Source organism: Ipomoea triloba, chromosome 7 (genome assembly GCF_003576645.1).
Source record: "Ipomoea triloba cultivar NCNSP0323 chromosome 7, ASM357664v1".
In the NCBI taxonomy this organism is placed as follows: Eukaryota; Viridiplantae; Streptophyta; class Magnoliopsida; order Solanales; family Convolvulaceae; genus Ipomoea; species Ipomoea triloba.
In genome coordinates this window covers 571,991-597,855 of record NC_044922.1, presented here as the reverse complement: position 1 = coordinate 597,855, position 25,865 = coordinate 571,991, and the positions used below count along the sequence as shown (strand labels likewise).

General features: G+C 35.6%; 5 protein-coding genes across 6 annotated transcripts; 3 read left to right on the top strand and 2 right to left on the bottom strand.

Annotated features, from left to right (window-relative positions):
* Positions 1 to 123: 123 nt before the first annotated feature.
* LOC116024637 (structural maintenance of chromosomes protein 3) lies at positions 124 to 13,836 on the bottom strand. 2 transcript variants are annotated; one of them, XM_031265579.1, is made up of 30 exons: positions 13,464 to 13,836; positions 13,312 to 13,366; positions 13,034 to 13,130; positions 12,403 to 12,441; positions 12,224 to 12,291; positions 12,052 to 12,123; positions 11,303 to 11,382; positions 11,109 to 11,187; positions 10,917 to 11,034; positions 10,675 to 10,850; positions 9,910 to 10,155; positions 9,715 to 9,836; positions 8,710 to 8,854; positions 7,321 to 7,493; positions 7,120 to 7,231; positions 6,440 to 6,576; positions 6,058 to 6,259; positions 5,106 to 5,193; positions 4,872 to 5,021; positions 3,750 to 3,901; positions 3,436 to 3,627; positions 3,172 to 3,355; positions 3,025 to 3,095; positions 2,793 to 2,944; positions 2,428 to 2,596; positions 2,180 to 2,326; positions 1,437 to 1,529; positions 944 to 1,118; positions 605 to 796; positions 124 to 453 (listed from the first exon to the last, which is right to left on the bottom strand). In XM_031265579.1, the coding sequence occupies exons 2-29, from the start codon at positions 13,324 to 13,326 to the stop codon at positions 606 to 608; spliced, it is 3,645 nt and encodes a 1,214-aa protein (XP_031121439.1). In that variant the 5' UTR covers positions 13,327 to 13,366; positions 13,464 to 13,836; the 3' UTR covers positions 124 to 453; position 605. The 2 variants fall into 2 exon arrangements, with proteins under 2 accessions (XP_031121439.1, XP_031121440.1); XM_031265580.1 differs by lacking the exons at positions 124 to 453; positions 13,464 to 13,836 and having other exon boundaries at positions 606 to 796; positions 7,132 to 7,231; positions 13,055 to 13,130; positions 13,312 to 13,326.
* A 1,787-nt stretch (positions 13,837 to 15,623) lies between these two features.
* Positions 15,624 to 18,520, top strand: LOC116024621 (50S ribosomal protein L15). The gene is made up of 4 exons (XM_031265563.1): positions 15,624 to 16,146; positions 17,481 to 17,564; positions 17,651 to 17,740; positions 18,084 to 18,520. The coding sequence occupies exons 1-4, from the start codon at positions 15,712 to 15,714 to the stop codon at positions 18,345 to 18,347; spliced, it is 873 nt and encodes a 290-aa protein (XP_031121423.1). The 5' UTR covers positions 15,624 to 15,711; the 3' UTR covers positions 18,348 to 18,520.
* Positions 18,521 to 18,625: 105 nt separating this feature from the next.
* On the top strand, positions 18,626 to 19,499 carry LOC116024622 (inactive protein RESTRICTED TEV MOVEMENT 2-like). The gene is made up of 2 exons (XM_031265565.1): positions 18,626 to 18,945; positions 19,111 to 19,499. Exons 1-2 carry the CDS (start codon positions 18,801 to 18,803, stop codon positions 19,464 to 19,466), a joined length of 501 nt encoding a protein of 166 aa, XP_031121425.1. The 5' UTR covers positions 18,626 to 18,800; the 3' UTR covers positions 19,467 to 19,499.
* A 728-nt stretch (positions 19,500 to 20,227) lies between these two features.
* LOC116025734 lies at positions 20,228 to 23,146 on the top strand. The gene is made up of 4 exons (XM_031267068.1): positions 20,228 to 20,587; positions 21,008 to 21,144; positions 22,085 to 22,189; positions 22,389 to 23,146. Exons 1-4 carry the CDS (start codon positions 20,516 to 20,518, stop codon positions 22,816 to 22,818), a joined length of 744 nt encoding a protein of 247 aa, XP_031122928.1. The 5' UTR covers positions 20,228 to 20,515; the 3' UTR covers positions 22,819 to 23,146.
* A 904-nt stretch (positions 23,147 to 24,050) lies between these two features.
* Positions 24,051 to 25,248, bottom strand: LOC116024813 (putative calcium-binding protein CML19). Its single transcript, XM_031265814.1, has one exon. It carries the CDS (start codon positions 24,834 to 24,836, stop codon positions 24,219 to 24,221), a length of 618 nt encoding a protein of 205 aa, XP_031121674.1. The 5' UTR covers positions 24,837 to 25,248; the 3' UTR covers positions 24,051 to 24,218.
* Between the last annotated feature and the right edge of the window lie 617 nt (positions 25,249 to 25,865).

The window sequence follows — 25,865 nt, the reverse complement described above, 5'->3', positions numbered from 1 at the left end:
GTCAACTGCACGTACAGAATGTGTCAACTACATATACAAAATTTGAAGGTTATTTTTGGACCAGGATCTACCTACAATGCAAGGTAGACCGGTTCATGGTATAATTTGCCACTCAAAGAGGCATGGGTAATAACTCACGATCATGTATTCCTGTATGAAAATGAAATTGAACATGTTTTACATGATTCGACAAGAGAAACTACATAAAATGTCATCTATATGTTAATAGTAACTACATTAATCAATTTGTCTTGAAGCATATGTAATGAATAGGGGCGACTACATCAAATGTCACCTACATGTTAACAGAGTTTTATACCATTATACCATAAATCTATACGTTAAATAGTATTATTGACACGATACTATACCAAGGCCTTAACACAAGAAACACAGGAGCATGAAAACCTATCCGAACCGCAACAAAGACCTTAGCCTAGCATTGTGAACTTCCTGCATATGCATTTTACAGAGATCACGTGTAAGTTCAACTTGACCTTGAGAACGAGTATATAATGTTGTACTGTTTCAGGCAACTATATATGCCGAGAAAATTAACATAATTCGAAAGCAATCAACTTCATATTCATAAAAGCTAGCTAACCTCATTCAGCATTGTGGGATTGGTCGTGCTCGATGAAATCTAAAGCTTCTTCTTTTGTGACAATGTTAACTCGGCTGACTCTGTTTTTGTGTGTCACTCCGTATATCTTGTCAGCAACTTTCACAAGCTCTTGCCGAAATGTGGTCGTTATAAATTGTGTGCTTGTCACATCTGCCAAACGACGGACCATATCTAGAGATTCATGGTTAAGGAAAAAATAAAATAAAATACTCCAGAAATGTTTCAGAACTGAGAAGCAAAAAATCAATATACAGTAAGTGGAAAACTTTCTTTATTGGTATATCTGAAAGGGGGTAGAATGAATATAGAGAAGGATACTTCCAACAGCAGTTCTGTATTGAGGATCCAGTGCCGCGTCAATTTCATCGAAAAGATAGAACGGGGCAGGATCACATCGCTGGATGGCAAAGATCAGAGCTAGTGCTACAACTGTTTTTTGACCTCCAGATAACTGCTTCATTGACTGTGTTTCTCCTTGTCCAGTAAATGAAACCTGTTACCGAAAATGAGTCAGGAAAACATTTGACCCAGTGCAAGCATAAAACTAGACAGCATAGATCATTGTATTATCAGTAATATGCTAGTAACGTTTTATCTTTGATTATATTGAACTGTCTAACAGTATAAGGCTACCACCATTGCTTGAAACTATCAACAAAAGACAAAAGAAGATAAAACAAAAAAGACAAAGCTAACAAACTTTTTCAGAGATAGCAAGCTCACGGGAATAAAACCACAAAATTCAAAAATCATAAATAAAACTAAAAACTTGCTTAATATGGAAAAGGAACTTCAGAGGAAAAATGCATGCCTTCACTTTAACACCAATATACTTCTCAACCCTTCCCTCCACCTCAGCTGCACGCGGCACATCGTCGTCATCGTCATCATCTTCCTCACCATCCTGCGAACGTATACAATTTAGGTGCAAGTTTAGACTAAAAATAGATCCAACGGGAGCTCAAAATCTGTAGTATAGTAGAATTATATAGATCAGTAAATTAACTCTTTCTTACTACAGTAAATTCATATGTAATTGAATAAAATCCAACAAAAAGGTTAGCAAACAGCAAATCAAGTTGGAGAAAGTGTTCCTTAAGCACCATTTTCTCTTTCCTCGAAAACCCAAGAACAAAAGACTTTCATGGTGTATTGGTGTGTACTAAGAGGCAGAGAAATTCTAACCACAACTTTCTAGCTTTGACGTCAAGAAAGCTAGTAACAGGTAAAGGAAAACCTAGTACGCTACACAGAAAAATATTCACTTAGGTAAAGTAAAATAGAAAGGAGAGATAACATCAAGAATGTATGCCCAAATTTGCTTATTTGCTTTAGTAAAAGAGAATTAAAAACAAAAATCTTTTTATATACAACGTGTACAAGAGTAGCCCCTCTTAAGATTAAGGTGTTGAATTTAAAAAGTAATAGCACCTTATAAAACCAGTAAAAATGTTTTAAAAATAAAGAATCAAAGTGAGCTGGATATCTAATGCTGGCATGATATTTCAAATAGCATAGCTGCATAAAAATGAGGATCCACAGATTGAGACAAACCTTTTTCTTCATCATAACTAAAAACCCATGGCCACCTTGCACAAGTTCAGAAAAGACTTCACGAAAATGCTTCGCCACACCCTTGAAAGTACGTTCAATTGACTCATCCTTCCTCATATCCAGAACTGATATAAGTTCTTTAATTTTCTGTCCAATTAAAAATAATAATAAAAAAATAAAAATAAAAGTTGAATTCAACAGAACATCCAAGAATAAACAACTCCACAGAATGTGTATGCCCTGTGTACCTCATCACCAGCATCTAGTTCAGCTTGCCTTCTCTGGAGTTCTTCTCGCTGTTCAGTAAAATTTATATATTGATCAAGTGCTTTCTTGTTCACATGGCTGAACTGTTGCAGCTGCTCACTACACTTGTGCAACAATTTGTACAACTCTTTTACATTCTTTTGTTTATACCTATAATTTTTAATATGAAAAATTAATAAACCAATATGCACCACACACACAAAAATAATAATAATAATAATAACGGACCCAATTTAGCAAATTTCTAGAAAGTATATTCAGAATCCAATTTGTAAAACTTATGCATATGTGAAATTGCAATTTAGCAAATTTCTAGAGAAAATATTCAAAAATCAAAGAAGAATACGTTTCAAAGGCATCAGATGATAATGGACCCAATTCTCGAATCTTCTTCGAGTACTCATCTTGTTTTGCAAGATAGGTGTTCCTTTTATTTAAGAGTTGCTCCAATTCTTTCTTCTCCTCCTGAAGAGTACCCTGATAATTGTCTTCCATAGCCTACATTCATAGTAATTTTGTAGACCAATGACAATACAGTCAAAAACTTAGCTCAATTTCATAAGATACACCACACATACCTTCAAGTTGTCTTTTTCTTCTTTGATCTGCTTGAGCTTCTTGCTTCTATCATTTATGCTTTCAGAAACTCCTAAAAGGATTTTTTTTTTTTTTAATGAGATGCATGAAAAATTACATAGCATTGAAAAATAAGCAAAATAACTCACTTGTAAGCTGTTGGGTCAAGTTTTCAACTAATATATGGGCCTCCACTACTTCCTGCCCCTTTAATTCAGCTTCAGAACTTAACACATCAGTATCTACAGACACTTTTATTGCCTCTAACTCTTGCTTCCGTCTTACAAGATTTGTAGATAAGTTCATCTCTAGCTCTGCTTTTCTTGTTTCAGTCTACACATAAATAATAATCAAATGCACCCAATAAATGGATTTTTTTTTGTAACTATGACAAATTCAATCTATAAACAAACCTCTATGCGATCTGCCTTGCATGCTATTAGCTTATCCTTCAGATCTGTTATTTCAGGGTTCAGACGCGACAAAGACACTCGCTCTTCTGGTGTCAGGTGATCAACAAGTTCTGTCCCCATCTCTTCATGTTTCATGGCTATACTAGATCTAACCTGATCAATTTGTGTCAAAACATTGGCCAGCAATTTCTCCTGCAGATGTTTCAATCAGTTTTCACAGGAGCTGTTATAATTGCAGTTGCAGATGCTCCAGTGATTCTTTCATCAGCTTAAAGACGAAACAAACATAAAGTAAAAGTAATTGTGCGAGATACCTTTTTCTCAAGAGCCTTAGAAATGGAAAGTTTCTGTCTCTCAGCATTTGCAATATCCTGCCTAAACTGTTCTAGCTCAGATTTGTCATGAGCCAACTTAGCATCATTTTTCTGTTGTTCAGCCACAAGTTCATTAATTTTCTGGTCTATCTGTGAGAAAAGCTTAGCGAAAACATAAGGCGAAACCCATTCAATTAATTTTTCATATAACACAAAAAGCATAAAGTACAAACATGGGAAAATATTAATGAGTCTGCAATTTCATTCCAACTCTTTCTACAATCAGCATACAGAAACAGGACAGTTAAGGAACTTTGCTCCTAGAAGCCTGTCAACTCCACCTGTGTGAGTTAACTAACCAAGAGTTGAAAAGAATGCAGTAGGGTAACTTCAGATAAAACTATGAACATAAACCCAATGATCTTAAGGGTGTGGCAACTGTCATAATGATTTTTTCAAAGTGGACACAGTGACCTAGAGATCTCAGTACAGCATGAACTGATACCAGAGTTCTACCATGCTAGAAGTCATATGTCAATACAAGATTTCATTTGTCTTTAAAGCAGAGATGATAGGAGTACAAGTTACAACTAGAATAGCAACACAGCCTGTAGAAGATACAGTTAAATATTGCACATATAAAGACCTAGCTTATTCATCTTGCAGTCATCTAAGGTATTTTTAGCAATTTCTTGTGAGACTTAAACACACACGCACATACAAAATCAGTATGAACTTCTATCTTATCCGTCCTAAACAAACACAGATAAAGAAAATTGACATGAACTTTAAAACTTTTCTTTTCTAAAATGTTAGAACCAAATGCACAAGGCACCCACATCAAGCAGGTTCTAGAGAAGAAAGGATTACAAAATTTTACTTTTAGTTTGAGAGATATAAGTTTGGGCTCAACAGGTAATCATTTACCCACTTCACCTTTTTTCCATTTTGATGTTCAGAAGTCACTGCTAGATGCTTAGATATGCAGAATTCAGAACTACATAAGCAAAGAACCAAGACAATGGAGAATTAAGATCTAAGAAGGTCAACAAAAAAGAGAGAATAAAATGCTATATAAACTAAAATGTAAAATAAATTAGAAGCTGAACTGTAAAAGGATATCTTGAAGCATTTGTCTAACTTGCTCCAATTCATTTTCCTTTTCGCTGATAGAAATTGTGTTAAGCCTAACAGTGCTCATAAACCTCAGTTTTGAGCGTCTATAATCATAAAACCCACCAGTCATGCTACCTTTTTTGCTCACTTGGTCACCTACAAGTAGGATATTTGTCAGTTTTTTAGTGCAATAAGCAAACACTTAAATAGTCAAATCATGAAGAATCAAGTTTTCTGAACCTTCCAAAGTAATGCAGTCAAGACCATCTGTGCGGGCAACTCTTGTTGCAACATCCAAATCCCGGCAAATTACAGTTCTAGCAAACACCTAGGTCACAACATAAATTCACCAAATTTTAGCGAAATAATATGATAAGAATGCCCTTCAGAGACACTCTTTGTTATTCAAGATTCTAAGAGCACAATTCAGTTCAGAAGTTCATAAAATGTGATATAATATTGTATTTTTGTGTATTCAGTTAGAACGCAATATTAGAACTCAGCCTTAGAATTTTATGGGATAGAATGACTTTTCATCTATTGCGAAGGAATGACTTTTAATGCATCCTTATGGACAAAAGGAACTGAATATGTTACATGCAGCTATCTTATCAGATTGAAAAAGGGTTTCACAGCATCAAAATGTCTTTATAACACAATTTACCATAGGACTCCTTGTTCTCACAAACTTGTTAATCATTTTCTTTTCTTTCTTTTTTTTTTTTTTGTTTTATTTACTTATTTATTTTTGATAAGGTATTTACCCTCAGAAAGATAAACCAATATAATGCTTACAATATTCTTGGAAATCATAATAGGTCCAAACAACTCCATATCTTGACTCATGCTGGTAAGGGGAAAAAAAAATTTCCAAACAAAAAATGACACACTAAGGGGAAAGGGGAGATCAGAAGAAGAAGAAGAAGAACATTCCTTGTGCAACAAGCATAAATGATCATTACACATGAAACTAATTAATTCATTTATGAAATTAGTGTTCAATGGAAAAACAAATGGAGTTTTTTAATTAATTTGATTGATTCTTAAATGAAATTGTAAGCCAATTCCAATTTGATGGATCTTATTTAAAGCAAGTTGAAGATTGGCTAAAATTACACTAATCTTTTCAAGTCTTCACCATCTATATTCAATGAATATAATAATTAACAAGAAACCAAATTAGTTTAGCAACCTGTTCAAATGCTTTGGAAAATCTGTTGGAAAACTTCAATTTCTTTAAAAGCGGAATCACGTCATTATCCTGTGGATAAGAAATTTGTGGAGCCTTCACCCTGTTCAGTGGAATAAATGTGACTCGGCCACCTCTCTGTGCATTTAGATGTCTAATAATTTGAGTTGATATATCATCATTCTCAACCACAACATGATATAAGCTGCAAAGAGAAAAGAAAACATTTACTGAACAAAAGATACAAGCAAGCTTAGCTCAGTACATTAAAGCAAAGGTTTGCAAGTAAAGCAGTAAACTCTACAGGCCTGTTTAGTTCGTTTATCTGTTTTCTTTTTCCACAGTTTTCTCATTTTTCTTTTTCCAATTACTAATTGCACCCTACCTGTTTCCAGCAGTAACTTCAACAGCAGTGAAAAACCTATCTTCACACTCAAGCAACTCGAATATCGGACCAAATACCCCTGGAATTTCATGCTCTCTGCATATCCTCCTAACTGAGGTCAATCCCCTTCTAATATCCTATAACCAACAAAAATAAATAACAAATTAGGTACTTGTATTCAATTTCAAGTTTATTTAAAATGGCACAAATTATCAAAACAATGTATTGAGCATATGGCAAAATTAGAGAGCTGCAAAAGATGAAGCGGCAGCGGTAAACATGACCCATTAAGATATATGTCTAGAAGCAGGTGCTCATGAAAGAAACTCACTGTTACACACATACAGTAGTATGCAGCTTTAGTGTCATCAGAGAAAGGAAACTACGAGATTCCAGGTGGATTACTTCCCTTCAAAAGGATTTAATGTCACTTACATGATGGTTATAATGTCATTTCACTGTTAGCCGGCAAAATACAAAACATAAGGGAAGATCAAATGCCTAATGAGTAAGGTACCTTTGGTATCAAAAACTAATAATCAAGTATGCTCCAACATGTTATATAAGGAAGCACTTCCTCATTATTGAACAAATATATCATGGAGATTCAAAAGCACCAAACTCACTAAAGACATTGTCATTTTTCAAATGATTTCATAATTCTGTGTCAAAGTAAGTACTTTAATACTCACTCCAGGAGTTGCATGATCTAGGCTTCTCTCTGCTTTCGAAACTTCTTGTCTGAGTTGTGCAATTTCAGAAATAAGCTCACTCTCTCTTGCCCACAAAGACCTACAAGTTATTCGCAGACACAAATATTCATGTCATATAACAGACAAAAGATTCCTAAAGAAAATTTATAGATAGAAAAGTGCTCATACTTCCGTTCATCATGCATCTCATCTCTCTGTCTTTTATAATCATTGTAACCTCGTCGATAACCAGATATGAGATTTTCCCTTTCTGCTGCTTCATTTTTGCGATGCCTGATAATATCATCCTGAATCTCCAGATCTTTCTTTAGCTGATTAATTTCATCCCGGAGCTTACTCTCCTGGAAAAATGAACTCAACCAAGATATGGTCCGAATGAGAAATACATGCATTATGAAAGAAGCACTTTTCCCTTCTTGTAGACGGGGCTAGAAGTGGTCACAGCAGACAAAATTGAACAGGTTCTTAATATAAAAAAAAAAAAAAAAAAAAAAGAGTTTTTTTCATTCCTAAGAGCAATATGACAATTACATTATAGACAAGAAGAATCAATTACCATTTGGGGTCCTCCGAGTATAGTGGTTTTGCCATATGCCCACATTTAGTCCTAAACTTTCAAATTGACCACCCATGATCCTTCGACTTTCAAATTGTTACCATCCGTGGTCCAAGTTAACCATCCATGGTCCTTCAACTATCAAATTTTAACCAGTCGTGGTCCTTCTAGGAGGATCAAGGCTGGTTAAAATTTGAAAGTTGGGGACCATGGATGGTTACTTGGATGACGGATGGTAACAATTTGAAAGTCGAAGGACCACGGGTGGTCAATTTGAAAGTTTATGACTATACTAAACGTGGCAAAACCACTATACTCAGAGGACCCCATATGGAATTAACTCTAAAATATAAATACAACCATGAATAATCAAAACCAGGGAACACCATGTAAGACTAAGTTACTTCTATCAGTTCTATGGACTGGTAGAAACAGTATGTTACAACAATGACAACCCATATTAATGATTTATGAAAATCATTTATTTAGGGGATATAACTAGCATAAGGTCCAATGAAACGGGGTGCAAATCCAGGGCCAAAGCTTAACAAGAAACTTAAATCTCCAAATTTGATTTGAATCCCAACTAGATTCAGATTTTCAATTACCATCTAATGGTTCAAAAAACACATCCAAATAAAAAGAATTCACTACAACCCACACCCAAAAAAAAAAAAAAAAAACAAAAACAAAATAAATAAAATAAAATTCACTACATTGTTCAGTACTACAAAGCAATCAAGAAGCCCATAACTCGCATTACTTCATGTTCTATTTTATAAACTAAAAAACCACATCTCATTACTTCAAATAGACATCAATTGATACTGAGGAACTAAATTGAACACAGAAAAGTCATATATACCAAGAAAATGAGAAAAGCGTGAGGGTTGTAAACACCAAGCAACTATATAAACAAAACACCATTGCACAAGTCTTGTGCTAATACGGCTGCAGAATTGAACTTTTATGACAACATAGTATTAAAGAAGAAAATTAACCTGCATTTGGTTTGATGACAAAATTCTTTCATACTCATCAATTTCCTTCCGAAGCCATTTGTCACGAGCAGCTTTATTAGCAAATTGTGTAGCACGACCTTGTTTTTGATAAAGAATGCTAAGCTGCTTTTCACGTTCCATGATGCTGCATGATAAAATAGAACCATTGGAAACCATACCAAAGGAGCATGAATAAAGTAGCAATATGAAATGAATAAAAATTCACAATTTGCATAAAGGAGATGGAAAGCAAGTTTTCCCTAAGATAATAAGGAAAAATGAAAAGGTTGATATAAGAGACAAACAACATAAGAAACTAGGGAAATAACAATCTTTTTTTATTACTTCTCTTCAAGCAACTTTCAGAAAGATATCCTAGTATTTCCTTTGTGAACTAGGATTAGGTAAGTGCCCTACATCTGAAAGAAAAGTTCAAATCACTAGCAGATATAAATAGAAGTGAAGTAAACCACTGGCTTAAACTTTTGGGTCAAGATGTGCTCCTACATGTATGCTTGAGATGGCTCACACACTGGGACAGACCAGGCTGATGCACTCCCCCAGCACTATTGTTGAATTTTATGGAGAATGAAGAATTATAAATTTATAATATTGAGAGGTATTTATACTAAGTTCGATGGCACATGATACTATATTACTATGAAAGGGACACTAGATATCATTCTCTGTAATCGAGTATATTCCTAATTCTCAATACTTCCAAGATTCCTAACTTGACCTTAGACAAATAGACAACCATCCTAATCTCAAATTAGGAAAACTCTAAACTGCAGATAATAAATTATTCTAACAACTATGAAACAGGATAAGGAGATAAGCATCATTACAACAAATTACCTCTATTGTAATTCATCATTTCATTATCAAATAAAAGCAGAAGGGATTTTTTTTTTGGGCATTTTGTGGTGAACTTGAAAAAGACAACTCTTAGGATTAAATCATTATGACCATAGTGCTATGTTGTTACACCAAATAAATTCATACCTCTTTGTTATCTCATCCTCCGCTTGGACTTTTTTCTCATACGAAGGCTTAATATTATTCAGTTCATCCGTTGACTCCTGAATTTCCCTCTCCAAAAGGTGAAGTTGTTTCATTGCTTCCTCCTGGATAATGACAGGTGCAAGAATAAAAACAAGTTCACCATTTTATAGCTTATAATAGCAGTGCACAGAATACCTTCGCTTTGGAATTCGCATTGATCTTCTCACGAAGGTCTTTCTCGTCTAGCTCTAGCTTGGTATGCTTCTTGATAGCTTCCGTCCGCTGTTTCTCTATAGCCTCTTTTTCCCTGCTTAAAATTTGAATTTCCTTTGTCAGATCTTTGGACAACTTCTCAAATTCCTTAGACCTATCATGTGCTGCCAATACTTGTTCGTATGCCTTTGTAGAGGTTTCAGAAATTTTATTTCGATCCTCATCAACCTGCATCAATCAAAAAAGAAATCTATATATGTACATGCACTACACCATTATGGTTATAAGGGAACAGATAATTTTCTTAATAAGTACCAATTTCTTTTGGATAAGTCTATCTCTGTTATATATACAACTTCATAGAACCAACCAAGAGGGCGCTTGCAGAAATTGTTAAACTAGCTTTACAAAATGTCAGTTTTAGAATGAGACTATAAAGTCCATGAATCAAGAGCTACCCCATTCTTGTATTTTCATGAAGACCCATGCTTATAAATATGTTTCTCAATCCAAAGAACTATAATTTGCACTATAAAATGGATGTTTAGCTCAAAAGAAATACACAGCATCCAACTGATAAGTTGTGGTTCAATGCATACAAAGCACATAACCACACATCTTCAAAACCATGGCAGAACTATAACAAAATCACAGATAAAAATAAATGGAGTAACATTTAGAAAGTAAAAAGAAAGTTACCAGAACCAACTTCCCTACATTTTACAAGCAGCAAATAGCCTAGCTTACCTTGGCTAATTTCTGCCTTGCATCATTAAGTTCTTTGTCAAAGATACTGTACTCCAAAGATTTCCTCTGTTTGTCAAGCTGCTGATATTTTTTAAGGTCCTCTTTTTCTTCATCCAGCTCTCTTAACCTTTCGTCCAAGTATTGCACAACTTGAATTATTTGCTTTCTCTTATTACCTGAAGACTATAGCTGTTAGCAATAACTTATTAGTGTGCTAGGCTGAACAAACTGCAATGACTTACCAGTTTCTTGCATAATCTTCAGACTTTCACGGCGTCTCTCTTCATAAACTCGTGTACCGCCAATTTCTTTCAGCAGATCAAGTCGCTCTGAATCTTTCATCAATGTCAGAGATGCAATCTGCAAATTAAGAGAAGAATGAGCAGATCATAGGCAAAAGCATAATCTAAAGAAGAAATGCAATAGCGCCAAACCTTCCCCTGCTGCACAACATAGTATGGATTAGAACGAGAGAATCCAGCACTTTCCAGTAAATTCATGACCTCAGTCTTCCTGCAAGTCACGTTTAATTTTTCCATTAACAGTCATCAAAGAGCTCCAAATAGAACGTGAAAGAGTAACAGGAAGCAGTAAACAAAGTAACTATGATGGATTATCAGATACCCACGTGATATGTTTTCCATCTAAGAAATACTCATCTTTCTTAAGACCAACTGTTCTTCTCAAACGCACTTCTTCCTTATCAACCTGTCAATAAGAAAGGGCATCAAAATCTATGGAAATAAATAATTTTGACGAGAAATGTGCATGTTTCTTGTCCATAACAGAAGGGAGGATATAACAGTATAGACATTGGAAACACAACTACACAAGTATCCTGTGTGGCATAGCAGTAAGTAAAAGAGAATTAATATTCACATTGAATAACTACAGAAAGTGTATATGACACGGGTTGGCAACAGAAAGTGTTTATGCAGAGTTATGGAGGGACATATTCCCTCCCACCCAAATTCAAAGTCTCTGGTTTCAACTTTTTTTGGTCAGCCCATCAAGCAATTCCCACACAAATTGGAATCATAAAAAGAAGATCGAAAGGGGGGAGCACTAATTTGTCAATGAGCTTTAAACTTCAAAAGGAAAAACTGTAATAAAGGTACAAAGCATTATTTGTCAATGGCAATCAAACTTCAAATTCGAAACAATTGAAGCAGGGTAAACAACAGACTAAGATACATAGACAAGATCCACTACACCTAAATATTTAAACCATTTATGACTGGCTAATTCAAAGCCAAAACTAGACTGAAAGATGCCTCTTGTGTTGAATAGCCAAGCCACAGAAATAACAAAATAATGGCTCTCACCTGAATTAAAATATTTAAATAAGCAGATAAAGATTATTTATCAAGAAACTACCGGGATTCGGTTGTCTGAATTGTCAAATACAATCTCCACAAAAGCAGATAATACTTGGTGGCCTGCACCTTCCTGAACAACAAAAAGCACATTATCAATTATCTTATAGATGTATTTCACAATGAGAACGAAAAAGTAATGAATAAAAGAAACTACTTTCTACAGAACATACATGAAGCAAAGCATGTCTTTCTTCACTGCGCAAGTTATGAAAGAGGTCACTTATGACGAAACGTATAGCTGAAAGAAAGCGCAAGAATAATAAAAAACAAAAAACACCACTTCATATTAGATTTTTTTTTAAAAAAAAAATTGAAGAATATGAGGCAAAACAATTTCATGGTTACCTACCATGGAAAAAGTTAGATTTGCCAGATCCATTAGCACCAACTGCAGGTAATGAAAAGGGCAAGCAATCACACAGGCATCTTTTGAAGAATGAACAATACAATACTTATCAAGAATTAAAACAACAACAATAATAATAATACAAAGAAAGAACTAGAAAAATAAAAGGTATCATACTGAAGAATGCAATTGAGGATAGAAACATAAAAAAGATGGCTACTCTAGCATAACAGTTAATGAAAAGTAAGAGTTATATAAATCCTAATCATGCCACCCCTTTACATTATTTCTCATTAAGAACGATAATATAGCTCAAGCACTCACAGCAAATTTCTACCTTTATGGAATTGAATAAACAACCAGAAACCATGTAGCTGACTCTAAAAGGCTCATTTGGGATGACTTTAGTAATATGGATCTTTACTTACCGGGTTTACAGTGCTGTGTCTGTGACGTAAAAGATATTAATGGACACAGAGGTTAAATTTTCAATTGCCTGATTAGAATTAGAATTATAACCAAATAAAGGCAAAACAGACATGAAACACAAGCATGCCCTAAAATTTTAGGGTAATTCTGTTTCTTTTTACACAAGTTTTATAAAAACACATGATGAATAAGTTGAGAGTGTAAACGCTGATAACAGCATCATTACCAACACAGTTAACTTTTGAACTGAATGGTTCAGTAGCTACTTGTTCCCGGTAGCTCTTAAACCCTTCAATAATAATCTGCACACAAATAAAACCCACATAAAAATTATAATTTCATATATGCATATACTCAAGTGTATATATAAAACACAACAGAAATGCCGAACTAAAATATTCCCCAAATGGCGCTGCCTAAAATGCACGTGCATACAAACTAAAATTGGCACTTCTCAGTTCTCAGTTCTCAGTTCTCAATTACCTGCTTTATGTACATGATTATGATTCCCAGCCAACTGACCAAATAACTGTATCTCCTGCAGTAAAAGTTCACAGTTCACCTTTACTACCAAAATAAAGATAAATTTTCCAGGGAGCCAGAATCCAAAACACAAATATTACAATTAAACACACCTGATTTAGGGTTTCGAGGTAGCAATTACTGCATTGATCAGCACAAGGAGCTCAACCGCAACAGAAGACGCAGAACAGCGAGAATCACTTGAGTGTGAAGCAAAATCCCAGCTGTGTACTGTTTTTCGCCGGTGCTGTGTGTGTGAGTGTGTGGATTTTGCAGTGGAAATTTTCGCGCGCGGTTGAGCAGTGAGAGCGGGGAACTGGCGACTTGGAACGGGAGAGTGAAGGTAGAGGTTCAGTGGAGAAGATGAATTTGCGGAGGAACAGACGGTGGCGGGCGGAGAAGCTGCCGGAGATTGGCGGTGGTGAGGATGAAAGAGAGAGAGTGTAAGGGCGGGAGGAGCTGAGGAGTGAGAGCGGGCGAGGGAAAGGTGAAATGTGTTTGACGTGTATTTACTTTGCTTGGAATTTTGATTTTTCCTTTTTTTTCCCGTGGGCCCTACGTACATTTTTAAGAAATATTTACAAAACTTACTTATATTGTGTTTGACAAGTTTTGTAAATATTTACAAAACTTAGTTTAGTTAGTTATAACTAGTTTTATATCACATTTTACCTTTAAAATATTATATTACATTAAAATTGATATATGGCAGTAATATTTTAAGGTAATTTGATTTTTTTCATTTAAATTATTTAAAATTATCTTTTCGATCTTTTAAATTTACATTTATAAGTATCCATTGTACACGGAATATATAATATATAATTATAAATTATAAATAATAATAACGACAACATATATAAAATAAGCATATGTTTATATAATAACATATTTATTTATATTAATATATACACGTTGACATGCATACATTTTTGTCAATTTATACACACACTTGTATTTATATACATATAATAATAAATATGTGTTTATCAATAAATACACATTGACATACATTTGTGTCAAATTATACACACATTTATATACATATGAATCAATATTTATATATGTAGCTTGTATGTATTATTTACTTATTTATTGATGATATTATAGTAAATTAATCAATCATTACCATACATGCTAAAAATAATAATAATGATAACCATACATGTTAATATTTTATATTCCAACCCAAATATATAAAGTAATATTGCATTTTCAATATCTCATATATATTACCTTTCAAATGGTAACCATGATACCTAAAACAATGTAAACCAAACACTTTCTTTATACACATCAATACAATTTAAAATGTATAATATTGTCATATTATTTGTGTGGAAAATGAACAAATGATTAAATCAATTAACAAATGCATGGTTAATGTCTTAACTTGTTCAATTTGAAGTTGAAATATCATTTTTAGTATTTTGAAATGGTTGAAGGAATCGGGAAACCCTATTACCAAGGTAGATGTATTTGTGAGAACAATCAAATTAGTTGATAAGTCACGCTATATTGAACAAAATAAAACATTATAGCAATATATTTCACGCTTGTTTTAAATGGAACATATTTATACATTAACTTATACCCATGGGCGGATTTACAGCGGGGGCAGCTGCCTCCTCCCCCACCTCATATGCAGCCCTTGTGTGTGTGCACGGGCGCACATATTAGTATGTAGTACATGTTTAGTACGACTACAAAAATACATATAACTGTAAATAATAGATCAGTTAGACTACTTGGTAAGTCATGCGTTTGACACTTGGGAAGGTTAGACTTGAAATTTTATTGCTTCAACATAGCTTAAAGACAATGATAGGAGCGGGCAGTAGATATTTGTGACGTGCACAAAATGATGAAAGTTTAGTGGACAACATTCAACGCACGTTGAAAAATTAGAAGGCTTAATTGTGGTATGAGTAATTTGAGTAGGATTTGTATTAGTTACAAAATGGATGAGATAGTATTTCTATCTAATTTGCAAAGCGATTAGCGAATTGTATTGTCTATTTGATAGTCTGATAATTCTTTTATATGTATGAACGTATGATAGTCGGTCGTTACAAAATAGAAATGTATTACATTTTATATTGACCGACCAGACACATGTCATTGATAAAAATTTATAAAATGGGTTCACACAAGGGTGACCATATAATTTATGTGAGTTAGTTCTCTTGTCATTAAAAAACATGGGGAAATGATAATAATTGCACTTAGACCCATGAACGATTTAAAATCACACTTGAATCTTCTGCAAATTGCAATGCCGGGCTAGTCACAGTGGAAAGTTTGCCAAACCCCTTAAAAACCCTAGTAGCAGTGAGAGTGACAGGATTCAGGAACACAGAAATGTTGAGAAGAAGACTATTATCTTCACTGATATCGTCAACGTCCCTCTACAATGCAGCCCTAATCCACACGAATCGGAGCTTCAGCTCGGCGATTATCCGGCCTCCGGCCAAGCATTTCCTGTCCCTGCAATTCCCACGCCATCCAATCTCAGGTGATTTAAGCGGGTTATCGGGTCCGACCCGTTTCGATCAGGCTCAGAGGGCGTACAGTCTCCTCAGCCTGAATGATCTGCAGGATAACAAGGGTGCTCGCAAGCAGAAGACTAGGAAAGGACGTGGTATCGGGTCGGGGAAGGGGAAGACTGCGGGTCGGGGCCACAAGGGCCAGAAGGCACGCGGCACTATGAAGTTCGGATTCGAAGGTGGTCAGACCCCCCTCCGCCGCCGCCTCCCTAAACGCGGCTTCAAAAACCCCTTCTCTCTCACTTTTCAGGTCAGTATAAGCTCAACTCTCCAGGCTAGGTGAAGCGTAAATAGTCAGTATTTGCATTTATTCATTTTATTCTGTTAATAATGGTTGAAATTTAATATATTTAATAGTTTTTTAAGCTGTGAAATGCATTGTCGTTATAGAACTAGAATTTATGTTCCTGAAGGTGTTGAAATGAAACCAATAAAGGATAATGGAATTTGCTTAGATGATTGGATGAGCTATTAGCCATTGGTGGAACAAACGGAGAGTTCAACAGCTTAGATCATTAGACCTGTTTAGCCAGTTGATGTTAGCTATTGCAGGGAAGTGATTGTGATTTGTGAGTGCACATAGAAACACAATTGTATGAATCATTTATCAAGCTCCACTAATAATCAGTATGTAGTAACATTTTGGTCTCTTTTTTTCTGGTTAAGAGATTCAAACAAAGTGCATAAACTAGTATACTACTCCTGTTAGATGGCAATTTCATAATTTGATGCTGAAATTCTTGACTGTAAATGCATTTTGTACAAGGAAATTATATTTGAGCTTTTAATTCATTAATAGACATAGTTATGCAAAATTTGTTCTTTTCATCGGTTTTACTTTCAAAGCTTTTTCATTTGTTAAATGCAATTGAGCTTCTGATTAATGTGTTAATGCAACTGACTGAAAGAAGCCCTTTTACAAACATTCTGGCATATTAGTTACATGTACCTTAAGATTTGTCAATGGAAGCAAAAACATTATTAAAGAGGAAAATTGTATGTAATTCTTCATTTTCAAGTTTCTCATATACCTTAATTAATTTTGTTTTACTAGATAGAAATTGACTATTGAAAGATAAAATATATTTTATAGAAGCTGCCGGGCAAAGTTTTACTTGTCTGGTTGTGTAAATTCTTTGAAGTTTCAGTGTTAGCTAAGTTTTGGACATCAACTTTCCTTCTAATCAATGCTAGCTCAAGTGTAACTATAAGAAATTAATATCCAGAAAAAAGGGCAGTTTATTATGAAAATATGTGAAACTTATAGTTGAACTTCTGTTCAATGCCAAATGGCCTCCTTTTACTCTTGCTTTTATAGTCTTGCTAATTTTATACTTTGAGGAGTTTTATACTGTTCTCTGAGACCTAAGCTGCATAGTTCTTTACATTATGTATCAACATGCCATACAAGCCATCTATTTGCATTTCGGACATAGTTAGCTGTTATACCATTTATCTCGCCCTAAAAATTGGAAAAGAAAAACAAAGAGAGAAAGCTAATAGAAAAAAGTAGGTTGGAGAGTGATTAAAAGGGTATTTGTATGACTCTCTAATTTCTATTAATGAAAGTTGCTCCTGTCACAGCCAGTTGGCTTAGGGAAGATCGCAAAGCTGATAAATGCAGGGAAGATTGACTCGTCAGAGTTGATAACTATGAAAATTCTCAAGGTACAAACTGGTTCTAGATAAATTTGATATCTTCTCTCCTACTCTTATGCTATTTTGCTCGATCCATATTCTTTGTCTGGTGATAGGATTCTGGAGCAGTAGGGAAACAAATTGGAGATGGAGTCAGATTGATGGGACGTGGAGCAGAAAATATTGAATGGCCTATCCATCTTGAGGTATAGAACTAAACTGAAACTCTTGACATTCTGTTGGAACACTGTAGTTCTATTTTTCTGTCTCACAAAATCTTCCATAACCAGGTGACAATCCCCTCTCCCCCCAACAAAATCCAAATGAAAAAAAACAAACGATTAACCTAAAAGAAGTTGAAATTTCATTTAAAAAAAAAACAGCACTTTTTATCATAGACTCTGCCTGGATAGATGGATAGTTTATTCATCAACTCCTGTATGGTTGAAAGTATTTCTCTTCACTGCTACGAGTATGAATTTATTTCTCAAGGTGCCAACTCGAACTGTCAATTTTATTTTGAAAAGTGACCGAGTCTGCATCTAATAGGTTTCCAGGGTGACAGTTAGAGCCAAAGCAGCAGTTGAAGCTAAAGGCGGTTCTGTAAGGAGAGTGCACTACAACAAGCTTGGTCTACGGGCGCTACTCAAGCCCGAGTGGTTTGAGAAGAAGGGCAGATTACTCCCCAGACCTGCAAGGCCTCCTCCCAAGCTCAGGGACAAAGTCGATAGCATAGGACGCCTACCTGCCCCAACCAAGCCAATCCCTTTTACCCCAGGCGAGAAACACGAGGCGTCTGCATCCCCTGCCTGACAGTTTGACCGCACGTTTTTCTTTCCATTTTCTTTTTTTCGGAAACCATTTTGTAGATCACATTTTAAGATACTAGACCACAAGAACACTTGCAATATTGTTGTAAGCTGTGTTGCTGCATGTACTTGGCCCCTTGTTCTTTCATTAGTACAATAATACAAGATAGTTTGATAGATTGTTGAGATTGAAAGTCTTCTCTAATTCATTTCCTTATGGGCACAATAAATTTGTATCATAGAACTTAGAACAATGGAATAGCCACCTATGCAATTCTTCTTCCCTCACTTGGCATGGTAAAGAATAGATTCCTGCAAATTTGTGAAGCAAAATAAATGATCTGCTTAGACAACAGAATGAACCAAAACTCTTATTAGAAGAAGAGACCTCCATGCTAATCACCTCAAAAGCTCTATATTACAGGGAAAGCTAGAGTGAGATTGAAGATCATCATCAATGGCGATCTTGACAAGAGCGGTGAAATTCATCTCATGTGGATGCTGTCGAGCTCGGTCACCATCTCCGGTCTGTGAGGATTTCATACCAAAATCCGAGCTTTTGCAAGATGAAGATGCTGACATCCTTAGCCTTTATTTACCAGGTAAAGATTGTTCAACCCACAATCTCAACAATCAATCAACTCTACTCTCATATATGTATGGAATTAGCCCTATCCTGAATACTAGTATACAAACACTTAAACGGTTAACACGGAGCGATTTCGGTGCAATCTTTTTTAACCCAATTCAACTACCTATATCTGCAGATTTCAATGAGGAACAGGTCAGTGTTGAAGTGACCAGATCAAAAACCCTAAGTGTGAGTGGACTAAGGCCTACAAAGGCTAATAGATGGGTGAGATTTCACCAAGAGTTCCCAATCTCATCAAACTGCAACCAAAGTGAAATCAGTCATGAGTTTAAAGATGGCATTCTCTGTGTTAGACAGCCAAAACTGGTAGAAAAACAAGACAATTTGGCACAACCTGAATCTTCACAGCCTCAAAAACTGGCAACTCCCAAGGTTGAGGGTTATGGTCGGCCAAGGAAGTTCTTCAATGTGGCTTTGCTCTCTTTGCTGTTGGTTGGGGTTGTCCTATGTGTTAACAATATACTTGATTAGCATTGAAGAATATAATATTCCTAGATTTGTGTATGCAAAATCATTCTTTTAATTCAAGTCACACCAGGTCCATTACAATAATACTTAGAATACATTTCAGTTATAAAATATCTAATCTATTATTCGTTAAAGTTACAAAAGAGAATATGAAAGGGTCACTAAATAACGTAAACATCGATCATGACCCAATAAGATATTTGTGTGAATTACTCTCCTGTGGGAAGAACTAATATTTTACTGTTATTTAACATAGAGTATAATTTACACATTTTTATTTCATTATTTTAAAATTTGGTAATACCACATTATTGAATTTTTCATATAAGCAATTTTGAAGACTATTCTCACAATCTCATATCTTCTATGTTATCCTTCCACTCTTACTATACGTGGCATGCCTTGAGTTTTCACAACTGCCTCCACCAGATGACACGTGGCAGCCATCAATCTCTGCTCTTGTCTCTCTCTGCTACCATTGCCACAGGCCTCCAGCTTCCTTGGGGTAGAATGCTAGATGAACCACCCATTAATGCATTTTCGTGGGCAATTATTATTTGAAAAATGGAGTTTCTTATTCGAATTATAAAATTTATTAAAATATTCTATAACCTATATTATTAATAAAAATAAAATTATCATCTTCAACTTTTACGTCCAAATTAATAATAAAAAATTAATTCTATTAATAATATTTTTCTTATAATTAGATTATTGTCAACGCGCATGGTAATTTACTTAGAGTCGGTCAAGCCCAAAACATTGGAATTTGAAGCGACGGATCTTGAAATTGATCCGCATCAATTCACCTTCTCTCTCTTAGGGCAAACTACAAATCGCCGAGGATTCAGATTTGTGTATTACCCGAATCCGAATAATTCTTCGGCATATTTCCCCGCCACTCGGCCCTAGCTTTAACCTACCCCACACCAACTACGTTTCTTCCCCCCTCTGTATATACACACAGCCATATAAGTCGGTGTTATACAATACTTATATATATCCATCCGTCTCATCCTAATCCTGTTCTTTCGCCTTGATTACTAGAGGTTATGGCCACAGCTGCGGAGATCGGTGTTCCACAAATCGTCGACCAAATCAAAGATCTTTCAATCCCAGATCAGGTTTTCCGATTTTTTTCCCCAATTGAACCCTAATTTCTGGGTGATATAATTATTTTTTCAGAATTTGTGTTCCGTATTAGGTTTTTGATTACTTGGGCCTTGAGAATCTCTGAAATTTTTGAGATCTGGTGGTTTGATCTGTTGTCAAAGCGTATACGCCGTGTTTTCAGTTCATTTCTGCAATGTTCCCGTGTCGTTAGCTGTAAAGTTTCGATTTTTCCGCTTTTTTCATGGTTAAATGTTGGAAATTTTGTGTTAGTATGAGATTCATTGACCAGCCCAGCTCCTCCTGGTTTCATTTTCTCTAAGTTGTTAGGGAATTGGATAAATTTTATTGCTTTAAATAAATTTCTGTTTTGCTATTAGTTTAGTTGGGAGCGATGAGGTTGAGAGTGTATTGATGTGGGTTTGAATTTTCAGAGTAAAATGAAGAGCACTGCTGAGGAGGTTCTCCGTGTTGGGTGTGAGAATGATCATCATGGGTTGTGTGCGATTTGCTTGAATAAGATAGTGCTGCAAGAAACTGCTCTTGTAAAAGGTTGCGAGCATGCCTACTGGTTTGTCACTCTCCTATCTGTCTACTACCAAATTGGTCAGCACAAGAGATTGGATCATTGTCATGTAGTTGTTGATTCAAAGCATTTATTTTTATGGCAGAAAATACTATTAGTTCGTCATTATAATGGTACTGACTAAAATTAACCACAGAAGTTGGTGATTAGCTATGTTCAATGGATCTTGATCCTCATTATACACACGAGAGAAGAGTATAAAGACTTGTAGTTTTTCTCTGGTTTCAATCATTTTGTGACATTATTTGGTTTCTGAAAACTGGCTTTCCTAATCTGCTATAGGAGGTGGATACATAAGGATATCATGAAAAGAATGTTATGAAATTCAAATGGAATGTAATGGACAAATGTAAAAATGGTGTAAAAGATATCAATAATAACATTCTATGGATATTGATTTTTGCTTATGGGGGCAGATCACAAATATAAATGACTTTTTCTTGTGAATGAATGATCACAAATTTTGTCTCATAATAGTAAATATATCAGGCAAAAGATATCTGTATTTACATTCATGGTCTCTTCAGTTTATTTCCCATCAAATCCAATCTCTCTCTCTCATAAACAGGTGCTGACCAATTTGGTTGTTTTGGATTTAAGATAGGATGACAGCATGATTGTTAGTCAAGTACCCCTCATTGTAACAATTTTCTTTAGTTGTTTTAGTATAACTGTATATGCTACACTGCCTTATACTTCTCGTTGCGCTGCTCTGTCATTTGTATGCTTACAGTATTTATTGTAATGCATGCAAAATGTGATATGTAACTAAATTTGCATTCCTAGGTAGTTTTTTCTCATCCCATCTCACATTGACTGCATGGGTTGAATTATTCATCTAGGTGTTGTGTTTGCTTGTGTCAAAGCTTAAGTTTTTAAAGATCTAGTGAAAATTACTGACGTCACTATTGACTTTGGTGTTCAGTGTGACTTGCATCCTACGTTGGGCGACCTACAAGAAGGAACCTACATGCCCTCAGTGCAAGCATCCATTCGAGTTTCTAAACATCCACCGTGCTCTTGATGGAAGGTAAGCCAACCCATTTTGCACTTAAAGGAGAAACAAAAGTAATGTTCCTTAGAATGTCGGTCTATATATATATATGGTTTAGTAGTCTGGAGCAATGCTAATGCATCTTCTTTGTTGGTTGATTATGTAAGATTTGGTTACTGTTTTTAGGTTCTTATATTTGATTTACCCCTAAGAACATGATGTTTTGCTTGAACAGCATCCATGATTACATGTTTGAGGAGAGTGTTTGCCTTCTTTTGAGAGCATCGTGGTTTCAGCCTTTAGTAGTAGTGGAGGAACAACCAGAGGTTGAAGATTATGTGGACGACTTCTACCTATATGATGGATTTGAAGATGAAGAAGATGATCTTGATGAAGCTTATTTTGACAGTTCATCTAGCATTCGTTTAGGCAACAGGAGATGGGGAGATAATGGATATGTTAGGGCAGGTAGGCAAGAAGCTAGACCTGTCAATCGACCAAATTTCCAGGACCCGGATGCTGGCCCATCACGCCAGCCCAAGAAAAAGGAGCCCTCCAAGGAGATCATGGGTAGGCGGGCAAAGAGGGCCATGAAGCGGGAGGCTGCCAATGAGGCAGCTGCTGCAAAGCATCAGCAACACTTGGCGAGGTTGGGCCGCAAATGAGGCCACCCACTCCAAGGGGGGGCTTTTCACCAAGATGTTGAATTCATGACCTTCATCCCTGTACAGAATTATCACAACTTTATGTTTGTGAAAATAATGACAGCATAGATGTTTAGTGATGAACAAACAGGATGACACAGATCATCCCATGCTGTGTACAATTTAATCTTTGATTATGATGTTCCCTTAGTATTACTGTACATTTGTAGGAAAAATTATATTTTAGTTCAGTTCTTCCATCATCCATTTCAAGTGGGTGAATTGCAAAAAAAGTCAAGGGATTTGCCTTTTAATGTGTTTCTGAAATGTAGTTATCATCTTTATTCTTTATTTGCCTGAAGTTTATTGTGGGGTACATTAGTATTAGTATGTAACTTCATTAGGAAAGCAGTAGATATATGGCAGATGATACATTGCTATATACACCCGGTTGTCACACCATAAATAGTGCTCTTTTCGTCTCATTTTACACTTAATGCAATTAAGAAGTTATGCTCTTGTGCTCTTTTCGTCTCATTTTACACTTAATGCAATTAAGAAGTTATGCTCTTGTGTAGTTTGTGAATTACGGAGTATTAGTCTACGGAGTATTATGAGCAAGATTTATTTAGTATGTACTACTTCTTTGGTTGAGCTTGTTACATAAGGCTTTCAAGTGCAGTATATGTCTTATGTAGTTTAGAGTCTAATTACCAAGACGTTCCCTAATGCACATGTACCATTGGATAATGAAGTTTCTCTTGTTATCCAAAAAAATGAATGCAACTACATGACTTAAGGATTAACCATATTAAAAATTCTTAATTAACCTTTTTCAGGTAAGAGTCAAACTCTATAAACACCTTCTAAGTTGAATCTGGATTAGTTAAGACCATATGAAAACAAAAAGTATTTCACATTTCTATTGCTTCGAGGATTAACCATATTAAAGAGCTATGCATCAACCCTTTTCAAAAAGAATCAAACTCTACCAACACAATCAAAGTTGAATCTGGATTAGTCAATGCTATAAGACAAAAAGTATTCACATTTCTATTGCTTATGTGAAATGTTCTGTGAATGTTCCCCACGTGTTAGCTAAGGAGTCTATTTTGATGTCAGAACGCAAAAAAAAAGATCCTCTAATTTTTATTTGGATACCTTGTACTCAGATCTAAATTAGTATAATTTGGTTATCATTTAAAAAAAAAAAAAAAAAAAGGGAAAGGTGGTGAAAAATGCTAAAAGGAGAATGAACCAAACAAAATTATTCAGCAAAGAATAAACCAATCAACAATATAATGAAGGCCAATGAGCCTAAGTTTAATTTATTGGTGTACATATATATGTACAAGAACGAACAAACATAATGTGTAAAGTGTAATGGAATCAATTCAACTTCAATTCACTGCATATATGCTCTAAGCTTGCTGCTGCATCATCATAACCTTAAACTCCTCGAAGCTGAGCACTCCATCGCCATTAATGTCGAATCTCATGATCATGGCTTTACACCTTTCTGTGGTGGCCGATTCCCCAAGCCTCCCCAACATCCTCTTCAAGCTCTTAGGAGTAATCTCCCCTGTCCCCTCCATTTCATACATCTTAAAAGCTTCCATTAATTCCCCTTCTTTCCTCTCCTCTTCTACGCCCTTCCCCTCCATCAACTTGGCAAAATCTTCCAGCCCTAACAACCCATCTCCGTCGGAATCCGACAGCCTAACCGCCATCTCCGCCTCCTCCGCCGACAGCTCGCCGCCCACCGCCCTCACCCCCCTCTGCAGCTCCGCCGGCGACACCCTCCCGTCCCCGTCCGAATCAAAGTATGTGAAAACTCTCTCCAAACACTCACTACTGTTCTTCCCTTTTCTTGATGAAGATGATGCTTCAGCTTCTTCATCAGAAGAAGAAGCATTCTTGATTATCCTTTCCTCCTCCTCCTCTTTCTTGCCCTTCTTCACTGATAACTTACTGCAAAACCTTGAAAACGCAGACTTTTTTGTCGAAGAAGATGAAGGTGACTTTTTGAGCGTCTCCATGGCAAAAGACAAAACCTTTGACACTACCCGAAGTTAAAGTTTGAAACTTTTTTATTTCTGCAATACGAAGAAGCTGTTATTTTGACCGATCACCTTAAAATCTTGCTTCAGCTATCGTGTGAAAATCGAAGCACACAAAAAGCGTGTAATCTTTGATTGATCGCCTTAAAGTCTTGCTTCAACTCCAGTGTGAAGATTTGGATCACACTAAAAGCTTGTAATTTGAGATTATGGAGAGATTTTGAAACCTATTATGGTGTGGGAAGTTTAATGTATCAAAGAGAAAAAGAAAGCTCTTATAGGGACAAGATGAGATGATAGAAAGGTGGAGAAATCTCTGGGTATATATACAGATGTGTTAACTAGATTGTACAGTTGTGGCGGTTAAGGGGTGGAAAGCGCGTACGGAAGTTTCGTGGGAGGTGCGTGGCGCCGACTGCCGTCGTGGCCGAGATATTTAAATTGTTTTCTGGGGGCTTTGAAGAGGCAAGAAATATAATTATTGATGAGGGATTGAAGGTGGGGTTGGGTATTTAATTTGTAGTAGAAGTCGTGTGGACAATAACACGTTAATTAAGGTTAGTATTATGTACGCACGCATGTCATGTGGTCGTGCCATTTGCCAAGTGGAGGGGTCAACTATGTATTGTGTTTTCTTTTGGTTTCTAGGTGGTCAAAGGACTCCATACAAGTGGGTTACTTGTTTGGAAGATGATGAGATAGCGATGTGGGCTGCTAAGCAACTCATAATGTAATTATAATTTAAGTTTAATAACTCCCTGTAAGAGAGCTGACTTATTACTCTATTGATTTGAGTTGGTCAATTTTGAAAACTTGATTTATCTTTATTTTTGTATTTTTTACTGACTAGTTTAGGATTACAATGAAAAATTTATTTCGGGCACACTATCATATAATTGGTATTTGCTCAAGATATATTGGCTAATCTTTCATGTTGGGTTTGTAGTTGGTCATCAAAATATTCCTTTCATACAAGTGGAAATCGGAAAAAGGCAATAACAATATAAT